The sequence below is a fragment of the Hippoglossus hippoglossus genome, chromosome 12, assembly GCF_009819705.1.
Source record: "Hippoglossus hippoglossus isolate fHipHip1 chromosome 12, fHipHip1.pri, whole genome shotgun sequence".
Classification (NCBI taxonomy): Eukaryota; Metazoa; Chordata; class Actinopteri; order Pleuronectiformes; family Pleuronectidae; genus Hippoglossus; species Hippoglossus hippoglossus.
The window spans coordinates 10,647,900-10,664,285 of NC_047162.1; the positions used below are offsets into that span (position 1 = coordinate 10,647,900).

The window sequence follows — 16,386 nt, forward strand, 5'->3', positions numbered from 1 at the left end:
GTGAGTTCATCAAAAGTACCAATGTTTGATGCTCAGTCCTAAACATCAGTGTTCCGGCCTTATTGACGGAATAATGAATAATTATCAAGTTAACTTACCGGTGGTGTGGCAGTTGTGTTGTGTGGCCACTTTAAGATGCTTCTTCCTCCCCAGCTCTTCCCCCAGTAGGTAGTACCATCCTTGAACTTCCTACAGCACACACACACACACACACACACACACACAAAGACTGTCTATATATGTATATGCAAGTGTGAGTGTGTGTGCATGTGTGTGTGACTATTCACGAGTGCTGAGTTGAAGCTTGGGGATTCAACCTAATGAGTGCTTCATTTAAAATGAATCTTCTATGTGAGTGCATAAACATGTACAGACACACACATGCTTGCTCCTCCAGGGCTGTGAGCACTGAACACAGACACACACACACACCACATACAATGCTTTGGCTTATTCCAGCAGCTGATGCCCCCGCTTCTGCACTTCTGCCTTGTGGGCCAGATGGTGTGTGTCTCTGCGCATGCGTGTGTGCGTGCGCGTGTGCGTGTGTGTGTCAGACTACAGTACGTGTGTTACATAAAGCCGTGACAGAGGGAGTCTGATGTGTAATCCTGATGATGTGGACACAGTCTTGCAAACAAGAACATGAAAACACCATCATAAGCTCTGCCATCATTTTACCCTGTGCTACACATTCACCACAGCACACACATGCACGCATGCACGCACACACACACACACACACACACACACACACACACACACACACAGCCAGTCTCCTCTTTTACACTGAATACCGTGATGCCATGGACAGTAACAATAATCTCCATTTTAAAAGCATCTTATCTGAGTGGACAGATAACTGCAGGCAGTGGGACAAGGGGGGAGGACGGGCAGGGGACTTGTATAGAAGAAGGGGGAAGGGAAGGGAAGGGGAGGGGAGGGGAGGGCATATGTCCTGAAAGTCAGGGAGGGATTTACGCCATCGTTCAATATTACCCTGCACATGTGACAAAGGGGGGAAAGAATGGGGCCAACAGAGCTGTTAGTCGGGCAGGAGACAGACGAGAGAAGGGAGAGAGCAGGGGATGAGGAAGAGGTAAAAATCGCAAAGTGACACACGGGTGCAAACAAACAACAAGATGTGACAGACGAGCGAGCGAGAGAGATAGAAAAAAAAGTTGAGTCTCCTAAAGCTCCCCAGAAGATCAAGAGCCAGGAATGTATGGGTTTGTAAGGGATGAATGAAAACGACCAACAGAGGAGAAGAATGGATGTAGAGACGTAACTCCCTGTGATTCAAAGCTAAATCTCCCTCATTAGCGTATCAAGTTAATTAAATATTAATTGGTATAAATGTTAGACGAAGGAAGCAATAAGCCTGACTAAAATATAATTTAATTCCCTTGTTTGTTTGCCTCGCTTGATGTGGACGTTAAAAAAAAAAAACTCAGTGGAGAGAGTTTTTATAAATCTGCAGCTGGCTTCATGTTTTTCCAGCTTTACTTTCTCGACAGCAAATTAAGTTTTATTTTGACTTCTCAGTCTGAGAAACAAAACAACCACAATCATTAACGGAAAGCAGACACCATTTTCTGTGTCACTCAAACTGAAATGAAATGTGCCTCTGAGCTTCCTTTGAAGCCGGAGACAAAAGAAATATACATAAAAAAAAGCTGCTTTCAGACATGCACTGAAGTCGGGACCTATTCCAGACACTTTACCAGAGGGGTTTCCATGTGAGAATGCAAATGTCCGAGTCAGTTGCTCCAGACATTTAACCGACTTTTCCTGCCAGCCCCCTAAAGTAAAGTAAAATGTCCGGAAAATGTCTAAATGAGTTCTATAAAGTGAGAAAACAGCAAAACAATGACAGCGAGCGGGGGTGTATTTGGTGTTACGAAGAATACAAATATCTCCGGATGAAAAAAAGAAATGTAGAGGACGCAGACGTCAACTTTGAAAGACAAGTTTCAAAAGCTTTTGGTGACATTGACGGCAGTGTCTATGTGCTGTTCACAAAAATACTGTGATTTCAGCAGTGCAATATATCAGTCATGTCCTTCCTCCTGCAGGCTCCACCCCTCGCATGAAGGTTCCATTAATGTTCCTGTTGTTGTGAACGCATCTGACCCAGACAATCTCCTGCTGCATCCTTCATATGTGAAAGAAAAACTTTTTACTGAAGATTTTACTGAACTTCTATTATCTACTTCACAAAGCGTTCAGATTTGAATGGTTCATTAGGGCGGACTGCAGAGTTCTGGACTGGTGAAGGGCAGCAAAGTGCAACAACTGATCCTGGAAGTACACAAACTGACGAGGCCCACAAATAAAGGGTAAAAGCTGCTGCTTCATTTTCTCTGAGGCTTTCATATTAGTGCCTTAACCACATCACATGGGTTCTCTGCTTAAATCCAGGGTTGCTGACCTTGGAAAACAAGCAATATCAGGCTACACTACACAAAAAAATCTGCAACCGATACATGCAATCCCCTCCCGTCAGCTACACCCGCAAAACGAGAGAGAAGAGAGAGAGAGAACGTGCACCGCAGTGACTTGCTCGCTAACTACTGGCTATCGTCTCTGCTTCAGCAGTGTGCATCTCCAGTCATGCGGTGGGGGCACGGGCATGGTGCGCACAAGTCGGTCAGCGACAGACGGATAGTGTTTTTATTACAGTCCTGCAAGGGCCACAGACACAGGCTTCTCTTTTTCTCGACAACTTTATTGATGGCTATCAGGACATGAAGAGGATGTCAATTAATTTGATAAAAAAAAATAAATAAAAGTGTTTCAGAATCAACTTACAAAACAATCCTAACTTTAATATAAAGCAGAATCAGGTATATTTGCCAATAAACAATAACGTCCTCATACTGTACATACTGCATACTATACATTTACTTTGTCTCAAAAGAACAGAAGTACTGAAGCATTAAACACAATTTGCAGTGGTTACTGCACTAAGCACGAAAATGTGTGCTTCATTTTTAAAATGAGAGTATGTGGCACAGTGCAGGGAAAACAAATACTCAAAGCAAACGGAGAGGGAAGGAAAGATAGAAATGGATGAATTAAGGTTCAATAATTAAAGAGTGAAGACAAAGAGCTAAGAAAAGCAGATGTGTGCATTTACTTTACAACCGAGGAGAACCTATTTCATCTAACTGAGCCACAGCACAACGCTGAGCTCCTCATCTCGAGCTGCCGTCACCTGGGACAGTTTGGGGAGAACGACTGAGAGCTAAGTGTTCTTCTTTATTATGATGTAGGTGTGTGGGAAGAAGTGGTGTCAACCTGTGTGTGTCTGTCGGTGTGTGTGTGTGAGTAGTTGTCCTCTCCACATCCCCTGGTAGGTACAGAGAGTCTGAATATCAAAGAGTTTACTCTCACTTTTCAACTAGTTCTAGTGTCGGTGTCAGTGAGACTAGACAGCGTTCAGCCAGTAAGCACAAAGGCCAAAGCAGCAGTTACACTCAAAGTGTGATGAGAACACTTTTGGACACAGCAAACTGAGACTGACAAAAGGAATCAGCTTTGGGCTTTTATGATGCGCTGCTTGTTCAGATTTAGGACATGAAATACACTGTCTCTAAGGAAATACTCAATTTTATTTGATTGGAATATTACACCGCAAAGTTCTGTAAAAGTGCATTTTTGCACTAACACTGTAATTTTCAAATCAAACTTTTATTTTATTGCCTCCACCAAGGAGGTTATGTTTTCACCCCTGCCTGTCTGTTCGTTTGTTTGCTTGTCAGCAGGATTGTGCAAAAACCAATGAGCAGTTCTCCAGGAAACTTGGTGGAAAGATGGGAAATGGGCCAAGAAAGAACCCATTACATTTTGGCACGGATCTGTACAAAAGGGGCAGATCCAGGAATTATTTTTTTAATCACTTTAAGATTGTCACAGATTTCCCAGGGAATAATTGATGAATCTTGATGAAAAAGAAAATCTGACATATTAAGAGGACTGATGTCTTGGAGTCATTTTGGTGCAGCTCGATACAATTTCGGGGGAACATTTAATGCTACCGAGTGTCATTTTATTTTAATAAATGAAAGACATGACACTCTGAGAGACTTAAATCATAAAAGTCACGTTCATGTGTGTGTGACCCATGACATTTCAGAGGAGAGAATGACTCAAAGTGTGTTTCGCTCCAGTATCTGGCGGCAGTGTTCCTGTGCGGTAACACTGGTAACCCTAAAGTGTTTCTTCTCAGCTATTGAGGTCACTGGAATTCATTCACACTGAAGTAAACTGTCAGAGTCACGGTCTAACGGACGGACACACGCAGGAGAAGAGGTAACGTTAGAAAGACGGCGCTGAGGACACGGTTCGCCGATCATCCTCATATCTGTTATATCCGTGTTCAAACTCACCTCGTCTCTGTCCATGAGGGAGCGGACACCGAAGCTCAGGCAGCCCAGCAGTGCACTCATCCTTTCGATACACAGAGAGACAGACAGACAGAGAGTAAAAATAGATGAATATCCCTGAATAAAGCTGATGTGTCATCTAATTCAGTTCTGACATTTGAAATGTCTCCTACGACCCAAATTAATTTACTCAAATAGACCTAAGAGCAAAGTTAAACTAATCAATGGGATGTTGTGTAAAAAATTGTGTTTTTCATCTTTAGGTTTGGTCACATGTAATCTGTTCTCAGATTAAACTACATCTTTATAACGAATAAGAAAAGTCCATATTGATCCCATGGGTGCTGTTAGAAGCAAAATAATCCATAACAAAGGACAAAACTAACAAAATACACTCTACTTGGGGAACATTTGTCATGAATAACAACAAAAGTGACAGTGATCTAATTAATTATCAGCTTTATGGGCATGTATGTGGTGGAGGAGTGAGTTGGGATATGTTAAGTTACGCGTACATGAGAAAAACAGCTCTCGACATCCTCCCAGCTGTGCTGGACTAATGCAGCTGCAGATGCTGCGCTGAGGGCAAACTGGCCCCCAGCGCGAATGAGCACCTGAAATGTTTCTTGCCATCCCCTCGGTCGGATGAGCCAGTGACCGAAAAAGCTCTGCTGCATTTACAGAACGTCGAGGAGACCCTGCTGAGATCATACTCGCCTATTCTAACACAACTCCCTGAGAATCCAGATTCAGCCCTTCCAAACTTTTTCACCAGAAGAGGCAGCCTACATTTTATGCACATCATAAATCATGTATTTTTCATCCATGCATTACTAGGGGGGAAAAGTGCTTCAATTTAAGAATATTGTGGCAATAAGGCATATTCCATTAAAATACCAAGATCCTGTCGAGAAATAGTAACTCTACACCCCAATCCTAATATAGAGAACTTTTCCTTTTTTTGTCTAAACATACTATAGTGCTGCACTCCACTACACCCAAGAACAAATAGTGAAACTATCGGTGCAAAATTAATGAATGAAATAAGAAAACTAAAATAGCCAAGGCCAAACACATTTAAATCTGCTAGATCTGGATTTTAATTTGGGTCTGCACCATAATCAAACAAACTAACAAACGAACACAGAGGGAGGATATAGATAATAAAATCCAAAGGTTTCTGTTACATATGATAGTGAACATCTCTTTTGTTTCATCCTCAAAGTAACACGGTGAAACACTGATCGAGCTCTGTGATGCCTCGAGTGGGCAGCAGCTGCAACATAAACAGTTATGCCATGTGGAAGCGGAAATATAGCATCGACGTGCACATATGCAATATGAACAATACAGCAGTGTGATTTAACGCTGCTCCTATGATCCGTCTTTTCATTTCACCAATGTGAATTTACACGAGCTATAGTTTTTGGGTGTGGAGAAATAATAAAGGGGACACCCTGATTTGATTTGTGAACACTAGAGTGTAGATCTTTTCTTTGCAGCACGTTGTGTCATTGTGTCCATACATTACAGGAGCGCTCACATTCATGCAAGGATCAGCTGGGTTTGGCTACAGCGGCACTTTGGCTTGTTCTGTGGTGCTTAAAGAGGATTTGCTTTCCACAACTTCCCCACAGCACTCGTCCAGTCGAATAATCACCTTTTAATGACATTTCAGGCTTTCGCTTTATGTATACAAATATTAAGTGTACTCCTGCAGAGGCCACTGGTTGATTGTGCTTCCCACTTACCGCATTTGACCATGTTTGCAGGTGAGAAACACAAATGGTCTTGTACGAGTTGCTGCACAATGAATCCTCCACATGGTCCTTTATTTTTTACTTGTGCTACATGAGCCGTTTCTGCACTGGAATGTTTCATGCTGATAAGACATCTTGTACATCTTAACATCTTGTACTACGTGGGCCACGACGCACAGCCCATTAACATTAAACAAAGGTTGTCCACAGAGCAAAAATCCTTGCAGTACCTGTGTCTCCACCAAACCATTAAATTAGCTCTTGCAACAGACCTGCCTGAACGCTGACGTTCGGGGCCTCTGAGCTTATAATTGCGTTCATCACATAAGAAATTCCTGCTTTCCTTTCCCCGACACTCCCTTTGCTCACAGAGGTATAAGAGTTTCAGAGTTTACAAGTGCGATGAGGATATATATAATTTTCAATTCAACACAGGGTCCTTGTGTGGATTTGGAGCACATGCATGTCTGTTAAATACATTAGCGTGTACCATAACCTAGATTCTGAGTCTCCACCCTGGTGTCTTGGAGTTAATTTAAATCTATAACAGATTAAAGAAAAAAAAGCAAATTCTGTATCTGACAAACATAGTAAATGATGGCTTTATTATTACCCACTTTTCGCTCCTTGCTTATCCCAATTATCAGCAGCAACCATTTGGTGTGAATGAGGCTTAATTGCGCACCAAAGATGAGCAAATCGCTCTTAATCTGTGTCCCAGGAACTGTCCCAAAAAGGTCTTTATCTTTATAATCATTCTATGATCTAAGCTGAACCAAGCATTTCACTCTATACAGTGCAGATGCATACATCCTTGTATGTAGTATTTGTTTTTACTCAACTCAAAACAGCAGAAAAACTTTGAAGAACGTCAATGGGCTCAAAGAGATTCTTCTCCATTCATGGAAAAGAGCTGTTAAATATATATAAGTCATGTTATTTAATATTTGCGGCACATAGTGATACTTTTCTTCTGTCCCCTCAACGTAACATTGCACACAAAATTTGTGACTCATTCGACCATATGTCCTCGATCCCCAGCAATGACCCTGTTTCAGCACAAGTCTGATGAGGCAGAGAGGCGAGAGTAACACATTCGCTCTGCCAGATTCAGAAAGAGGCATAGAAAAGAAACACACATACACAGAGACAAGGGAGACACAGCAATATGCAGGAACATCAATTATAAAATGGAATTTTGTTGACCTAGTAGTGAAGCTTCGTGACTACGCTCGCTGATGTGTCGCAGCTTCATGGAAATAAACAATTTAAATGTGAGTTTGAATGAAAATCAAAACCCCCCAAAAACACATTCCTTCAATACTATCACGAGTCACACGATCACCAGCAGGTACCTTGTTGTGGAGTCAGAGTTCCACATTGTGAAGAGCAGTCTCTTATGAAGGTCCGTCTCACTGACAACACTGTAAACAAAAGGGAAGAGAAGAAGTCAGCTCCTCTTTAACTTTGTCTTTAGGCCAAATACAAGGCATATTTTCACTCGCAGTGCCGACGTGTCTGCTTTCGTTTGCGCCACTCAAACTTTATGAATCTCTTTAAAATCGACTGTACACAGAGGAGAGGACGTCGTGGTGGTATAGCTCGACACACAATTCTTTCAGTCTGGAAAAACCTTTAAAGAGTATTTGTAACTCGTTAGTTCACTATGTGAACTGCTCAGACTGAAATGTTGCATAAACATTTACCTACAACTTCAACTGCTTTCAGACATGCAAGTGTTCGCATATTTTCCCCATGTGAGAAAGCAAATGTCCATAACATCTCCTACTAGCAAGCGAGTGGGTACATTCCCAGCAGGCGAGTGGGCGTGTTGATGATGTTTCCAACACACAACGGGCGCAAACTGGAAGAACACAATGCAGTTAGAGGAGGCAGACGAAGATGTCAATTTGGAAAGATGATATTTGAGAACTTTTGTTGATAAGGTTTGATGCCAGTGTCGATGTGCTGAAAACAAAAACACTTTGCTCTCCGCAGCATGTTAGATTCTGCCTCCTGCATGCTCTACCCAGGTGCCAACCCTGGCACGGACGTGGACTGTTACAGAAATGTTCCTGTTGATGTGAACGTGTCCGACCCAGACAATCTCCTGCTGCGTTCCTGAATAAAAGCTTACGAGTCAGAAGCTCTGTATATCTAAAGCAAAGAGGAGCATGGTTTTATTTACCTGGTGGCATGCAGATAAAAATGTTTAGCTATGATTAATGGCTATAGAAACTGTGACAATGACTATAGAATACATGTCTGAATCCTCACAAGTAAAAGGTTTGTAAGAAGATGGGGTTTCTACAGTGAGGAACCATCTGAGTCTTCTGTCTGTCTGTAGGATCACTGTCTGGGGACATGCCAACCTGGAGAACACAGAGAAAAAGACAAATTTACAGGAAATCCAGTTTCCAGCGTTGCCCACATGAGCTTTTTCTCTCTGCACATACCTTAACATAAGAGTCACATGCCCCCTGGCACTCTTCCAGCATGCCCCTCGCCTCCAGAACTGTGGACACATAAAAATAGAACTGGATAAATTATGAAACGGCTCATTCCATGAGATCATATTATGGACTGTTGACTTTTTAGTCTCATTAATTTTATACGATATGCACATCAAATTTTAAGATTCTGGGTCAAAAGGTCAAAATAGAGAACCAACATTGAACCCACTAAGATTAAGATGTAGAATATTTGTCTGCAGCAAAAAAAAAACATGATCAGGTTTACGTGTGTAGTGCATGTGTGCATGTGCACTTTTTGCCGTATGCAGTGAGCAAGCTGATCTGATTGGGGGAAAGAGTGGCTGCCATGTTTAATATGGCTTACTTGACCCCTATTAACTTGGCCATATTTTGTTTTGTTTGCTGAAATAACAAGCTGTGAAAACCATTTTAAATTTATTCCATTGGCTGTGAACTCTGAAGGGAAATCTGCAAGCTCGACAGGAACACCTGCTCAAGTTGGGTTTAATTTTTTCTGCCTTCATCACTGTCAGCAGTCATTTTATTGTGTGTTTTTTTTATCCTGTACCACAGCACAGCGTTGAATGAGGTTCCGTCCTACTGCCGTTAGCTTGGGGATAATAAGAATATGTGACAGGTCTTCAGCAGCTATCTGCCTGCAGAGCTTGATAAACCTCTTAAAGACATATAATATAATCTACATGAAATCTAACGTGTCAATAATACAAGATGCAATTAATACAATATCAGTTTCTTTGTGTAAACTCAAATGCCATCTGTAGCTGTCACGTGTATAACACACTATCATTTCAAAGCTTAAGTCGCTTAATTAGAAACTAAAAAAAACAGACTTCCAAACTGGACTCTATAATAATAATCCGATTCTGTGGGGAATTTGGGCATTATCACATTATTATGTTTAAAGACAGATTTTTCCTCCTGAGTGAACACTGTGGATTTAAACTCTTCTTCATGAGCAGAGAATGACTGCTCATACTTGATCAACAGCAAAACATTATACAAATCTGATGCAGATCATTTATGTGTTATACTTCCTCTCTGTGCGTAAGCATTATATCGAAATAGGTCTTAAAACTGTGTTTAATTACTATTGATGAAAATTCGATTGCGATAATTATTGATATTGTTTTATTGCCAAGCCCTAGGAGTAAGACATTGCATCTTAGTAGTGACCATTCCGTTTCCACATTATTTGGAAAACCAGAACAATACACTTTCACGCTTGGTGTGCGCTTGTTCACATAAATACATACAGAGTACACATACTATGCAAATCTATCAACATAAATAACTTAAGATCCGCCCATCTACACACTGAGGTTTTGAGGTTGCAAACCTGTGTGACTGTGTTTGACCGTAGCTTCCTTCCATCTCTGCTCAACTCAGAAGTTTACACTTGATGACAAATGCAAAACACAACTACACACAATACACAACCAGAGCATCTCAAAGGGTATGAAAGAGAAGCATTATTTTCTATGGACAAATAAAACATAGCTGAAGCATAAATAATACATTGGTTGGTGGTTTTTCTATGCTGATTTGTATCCGAGCGGACAGCAGCCGCAGTCCCAGCAAGACACTGTTTACACATGTATTTACCTCAGGCTTGTGTTTATAGATGGGTTGATCAAACTCGTAGTCATAAAAGTATTTAGTGGTGGTGTTATACTGAGTTGCATTATCTTAAGAGCAAGGTTTAATGTGCAATTCCCCAGCGCTGCATTTAACTGAAGGGGAATAATTGGACATTTCATTACATAATTGTGTAATGAAATAGAAAAGAGTGGAAGAGGGGAAATACTAAGAAGCTCATCTGATGAGTAAATAGCCATTAACACAGGAATGACAGAAACATCCACTGTTGGATTAATGTACCCAGCTCCCTTCTATACTATGTATTTTCTCATCTATGATCGCCATGGTTTGACATAAATTGTTTGATATTATTTTTATTTATAATATGTTACCAGCCCCAAGAAGACACCCACTGTGTCTTAGCCTCTCCTTTTCCCTTCCACACGCAAGTTGTCCAGTCAATAAAGAAAAATACCCCAAAAATATAAAGAAAGAAATAATAATAAACATTGTATTGTGTCTCTGTACAAACAGCCCTTAGCGTGACTCACCACTAACAACAAGGACTTCCTGCTCCTGGACGATTGACAGCTTCAGCTGACCTGTTCAAAACAAGAGAAAAGGAAGGTTACCACCAGGTTATCACAGATGTGCTACAAAATCTAACCCTAATGGAGGTTGGATATTTCGGGAAACACACTTGTTTTCTTTCTTGCAAAGACCATAACTATTGGTGAAGCTACAGCCAGGAGATGCTTTGCTTGGTTTAGTTCCTCAATTTCTTGGTCACATTGACTTGCTGGACTCTTGTTCTTGTTCCCTGGAACCCTCAAAATTTGAACTGGCAGGCCCTCAGGGGCCACTTGCATTTGTGTGTGCAGCATGTTGTGCCTGCAAAGATCTGTTTCACTGTCACATTGTGTTATCTCTCAAAAAGTCAGTCAAGACAAGTTTGAAAATGTGTTTTTTTTTTAGTTTTTAGTTTACTTACTTTTCTTGTTATTGAGTTAATGCGTGCGTGCGCGTGTGTGTGTGTGTGTGTGTGTGTGTGTGTGTGTGTGTGTGTGTGTGTGTGTGTGTGTGTGTGTGTGTGTGTGTGTGTGTTTCCACAGTCTATCATCTGTCACTTTTTCCTCCTCTCCCTCTTTCCTGTAAGTCTCCTCACAGCTCTAGGAGACTTGTTAGCCGTGTTGACATAGCCACTGTTAACATTGGCTTTGTGCAATTTTTAATTAATCCTGCTCATAAGAGCACCGTCTACAGCTAAAATGTGGGAGCCTCGTTGTGTGATAACACTGCTGGCACTTCAGAGCTTGGGTAAAAGGGATGTTTGTCGTTCCCACAGTGAACTTGGCATGGTTTTTGTGCTGCTGGCTGAGGTCGAAGAACAAAGTGAAAACACTGTTTGAAATATCTTCCTGGTGCGTCTGAACCTGCCTTACACAAAGGTGGTTCTAAAGCAGTCTCACGAGTACCAGAATCAATTTATATCACACGGCAAGTATAAGCAAAACCCAAAGGAAAATGGTAAACACAGATGGACAAAAGAGTTTCAGGAAAGCTGCAGTATAAAGTGGACATTTACACAAGTAAACATTGACTACATACAGTCAAAGGCTGCTGGAAAACAAAGATCTAACACACTGTGCTTTTTATTACATTTTTGTGCAGGAGAGAGATCGGTAAAAACAGACATTTATAATCCATGTAAATTACACTCCTCGTGGTGGGAGACTGAGAAAGTGTCATGAAGGTAAGTGTTACTTTTTTAAGTTTAGAATTTTGGAGATAGCTGTTAATTTTTACAAAGTTACTCTGCTCCAGAATAATGAGGCCGTAAAGTACTGAATGATAAAATAAGATAAACATTATTGATGCTGGGGGAATTCACTATAGGACAATAAAATGAAATATAGAAAGTGAGTACATAAATATAAATAATTTACATAATATAATTTTTTTCACTACAGACAGAATATTATGGGTAGAGAAAATAGTCGGACAAAGTGCAGTGGCACAGGATGACTGCACAGTAAGCATTATATTGCAGGGTATAATTATAAGTGTACAGATTTCGAGAGAGAGACTGATATAAATATATAGACAGGTATAAAAATGATATCGATGTAATTTAAAAATGATATTCCCTTCGTGTGAAGTCTGAGTGACACTCTTTCCCACCTTACGTTGTTAAAATGGATAAAATGTGTTCATGTTTGCAAGGGCATCCCATGGGGGTTATGGATGTTGTGACTCCCCGAGCCATTGCTGAAACATGACTTCACCCCCTCTTCGCTTTTTAACGACAAGGTCATTGATAAATCAAAACAGAGTCGCCCATACATGACAAACCATTGACCAAGTTTGATTGATTGAATAGCCACGCAGCCAGTCACAGCCGTTTGACAACCCCCCCCCCTCCATCCCACCCATCCAGGGAGGAGTAAACACTACAAATACGTTGCGTGTGTGTATGCAGGACCCAGGCGTTGTCACTCACAACTGATTAGGGAATAACAGCTCAGAGGTAGGTAACGACTTTTTAACTGAATTTCTCTTGTGATTTATGTCATCAGTTAATGAACATAGAATTAAATGGACTGGACATGTTGGATGCTGAGGTTAGACTGTGAGTGGAAGTGGACTAATAGGGCCTGGCAGACGAGACAGCACTGTGGGTCAGAGCATCCACAGATGAAAACACTAATGCACTACCTCACACTACCTCATGCACGGTTAACGGCTGGGAACAGATGTTCTTCTGCTTAATTGCTATGCTAGCAGCTCTATGAGACTATACTTGGCACAGCAGCGCTATGGGCTAAATGCTAATCTCAACATTCTAACATTCTCACAATAACACTAACATGCTGTAGAATTATAGCATCTATAATGTTTGCTGGGTTTATCTCATATCTATATATAGCGTGCTCCTACTAAACCCACAGTGGAGCTGAGGCTGACAGCTTGGTGGTGGTATTTGATCATAAAACCAAAGTATTGAACAAATTGAAATTATGAACGGATGATTGGAGAAAAGAGAATAAGTTATGGTACATTTATTACAATTTATCCTGAGGGAGATAGTAATGTCTGTACTAAATAACGTGACAAATTCATCCAATGTTTTTGAGTGGCACTGGAGGAAAAGTCAAGGGATCACCGACGTCTCAAGGCTCCATCCTCCAGGTAAGATTAACATCAAGTGTCATGAAAATCATTTTTTTCAGTGAGGTGTTTGACAACTTTCAGACAAAGTGTCAAATTCAAGGTGACGCTGCAGGAAAAGTCAGAGGATCACGAAGAGGTTCAGTGTGATCCTCTGGACATTGAAGGCCAATGTAAGGGTGAAATGTATTTCTAGATGTAAATGCATTGTCTATAACAAAGGAAAAGAAAAGTTAACATCAAATCAAGCTCTGTGTGGATGATATGGAATATAGAGATGTGACATTTACAATTAAAGTGAATTCAATCAGGCTATGTGCAGGTTAAGAACCTCAAACTTTTATGCTCACGCTGTATGGATCAAATAGGCGGCTACAACATGGCGCTCACACTGAACATGTGCATGGAAACAAGATGTCAGGCAGCATTACTTGGACCATGCATACAATATAGTAGTGTGCATAATCTGGCAAAAATTCCACCCAATTCTAAAACTAGTCAGGGGCAACTCCTTCCATTCAGGGAGAAAATCTGGCTTAATCCAGACAATGTCTGCCCGACTCTAAAGAAATACCTCAGGAGACAGTTTCCTGATGCTGAAGTTCCAGAAACTCTTACTCTGAAGAGCTCTACTTCTAAATAAATTACTAGGACTTATGTGCCACTACCAGATCTACTCGAATCAGAGACATCTCCATCAAGTATTAGATTTAAACTGTCACGGGAACTTCAAAACACTGTCAAATGTTCCTGCAGTTCAACAAATCCTCATTTCGCAGGCAAATGTATATTCTGTGAATATAATTGACTTGACTTAAGATTTTCAGCTGCTACTTGAAGACCTTAAGTAAATGGGCACTTCCCTCTCGCTGCAACACCCTTAATCCTCTGTTTTAAAAAATGCACTGGATGCACCCAGGGGCAGCAGCGATGCCCTGGAGCTGGTGTGCATGACGTGAATCGAACAGGAGACACTTGAAAATGCCACAATTGTCCAGATGAAGGAACAAGCCCTCAGTGTTGGGGAGATGCCAACCTTTCAACCTTTACGGAGAGAAGGAGAGTGAGAGAGCGAACCTATAATTAAAATAATGTAGAATAATAAAAAGGTCTAGAATGAGATTTTTTATAGCTGCAGTAAAAAATAATGAGTCCCCGCAACAATAAAAGTATTCAGCACTTTGGAGAGGCGGCACAGGTTGCACCGAATGACAGAAAACTAGACAGGAAAGAATAAAAAGGCTGAACTCGACTTTAGTGCTAAAGAAAATATTTATTGCTCTGACGACAAAGAACAAAGAGACTCAATTTACTAGTGTTTGAGTTTAACATACTCAAAGCTGTAAAGAGAGTTAACACCTTTCGTTTGCTACATGGGAATTAAAAACTAAATCTTTCATTGAGTGCTTGTGTATCTAACTTATTATATAAAAGCACAGTCAGTGACCCCAGCTATCAATTTACAGTTATAACTGGTCTCCACTGTGGGTCAATACTGTGAATACTTTCTTTTTTTAATTGGCAGATTTGCACTTGTCACAAAATGTTAATTCCTTAGAACAACAATGACGTCTCATGCTTTGCTGAGGCAAAAAACTTGATCGAACATTGATGTTTGATGAAAGATGGCTGAATTTCTGACGAGTTAAATGCAACACAGATATGTCGAAGAAGATTCTTGGTCCAACGTGCAGGTGAACAGTCAAACCAAAAAACGAAGGGGAAAAAAGTAAAATAGGAACATCTCAGCATTAAACCAAATGGGAAGGAGCTGATAACAAGTCTGGGTTTAGAGATAAAAACATTGTATCATAATTAAAGTGACCAAACTTATTACGGTTATGCTTGTGTAGAAGAATATAAGACCATATCAAATGGGTGCAACATTGACATTAGCATTAACTTGCTCAATAATTCATTTCAAAATATCATGATAATACTTAAGATAGTAAAATAATGGCAGCTAATAAATAGTCCAATATTCAGTTGCCCCTGACGGCAAAGTAGACGAACTGGCACAAGACTTAAGTTCAACGATATATGAACTTCGTCTCGGAGACTTTGGATGATGCTGGACACCAAATCACCAAGGTAATTATGGAAAATAGAGACAGAAATGATAGAACCAACACAGGGGAAATTTACCCCGGTATCCTAAGACACCGGTAAATGCCGTCACTATCTGTGTCTCTTAAAGTTATGCCATTATTTGTTATTATCTTCTTAAGAATGGAGAATGTCTCAAGGTTCAATCTTATCCCAATAACAGACAGGATGGCACAAAACATAAAACATCCTGATTGAATGCATTCCAATGCCCTGACATGTTACTGGCCAAAGACTTTCACCTCAGGTAACTGCTTCATTGCATATCCTCATTGTTGCTTCTATTCAGCCATTTCCCGGGGTTATCTCTGTTGAACAGGTGAGTCATCTTTTTGTTTCATCCCTTCTTTGTATGCAAGACCTATTTTTCTACTCTATTTAGTCTTTGATCGTGTTGCCCCCAGCAGCGCTCTCTCTCTCTGTGTACTTCAGACTTAATTTCATTGACACTGACTTCAACTGCCATTAAACCCCGTTTCGCTGAACATATCTCCACCTCCACCTGATAAACTGTGAGGCATTTGTGTAATGAAATTGCGCATTTAAAAAAAGACAGATGTTATACAAGGCTGGCAGGATACAGTAAGTAATGTTTTATTAGAATATGGAAAAAGGGGATTTAGAGAAAGAGGCAGATAAAAAGCTCGGCGTCACACACAATTAAAAAAAGATGTGAGAGACTAACACTGATACTGACAGGGAGTTTACTCTTTATCTGACCTCGCCCCTGCTGAGCCTGTCCTCGTTCATGTGCCAGTTCAATTAGGCCACAAAGTGCTGTTGCCTGTCCAGTAACAGGGCACGAGTACAGCCAAGTCAGGACTAATCTATCACGGATTTTGTATAGTTTCATTTGACATCCTGTGACCAAGGTAGCGAATAATGTGAGGG

The 16,386-nt window shown here is 40.7% G+C and overlaps 1 protein-coding gene across 5 annotated transcripts in view; it reads right to left on the bottom strand.

Moving 5' to 3' along the window:
• The window catches only part of rgs3a (regulator of G protein signaling 3a), a 146,432-nt gene that overhangs the window by 119,603 nt on the left and 10,443 nt on the right, over positions 1–16,386 (bottom strand). For 4 of the 5 annotated variants that reach the window (XM_034601884.1, XM_034601882.1, XM_034601881.1 and 1 more), the window contains exons 3-8: positions 10,773–10,823; positions 8,605–8,663; positions 8,426–8,520; positions 7,504–7,572; positions 4,392–4,452; positions 99–189 (exon numbers count right to left, since the gene is read on the bottom strand). In XM_034601884.1, the coding sequence (XP_034457775.1) occupies positions 99–189; positions 4,392–4,452; positions 7,504–7,572; positions 8,426–8,520; positions 8,605–8,663; positions 10,773–10,823 (426 nt within the window). Of the gene's footprint in view, positions 1–98; positions 190–4,391; positions 4,453–7,503; positions 7,573–8,425; positions 8,521–8,604; positions 8,664–10,772; positions 10,824–16,386 lie in introns of those variants that run through there. The other variant, XM_034601887.1, reaches the window with a different exon arrangement.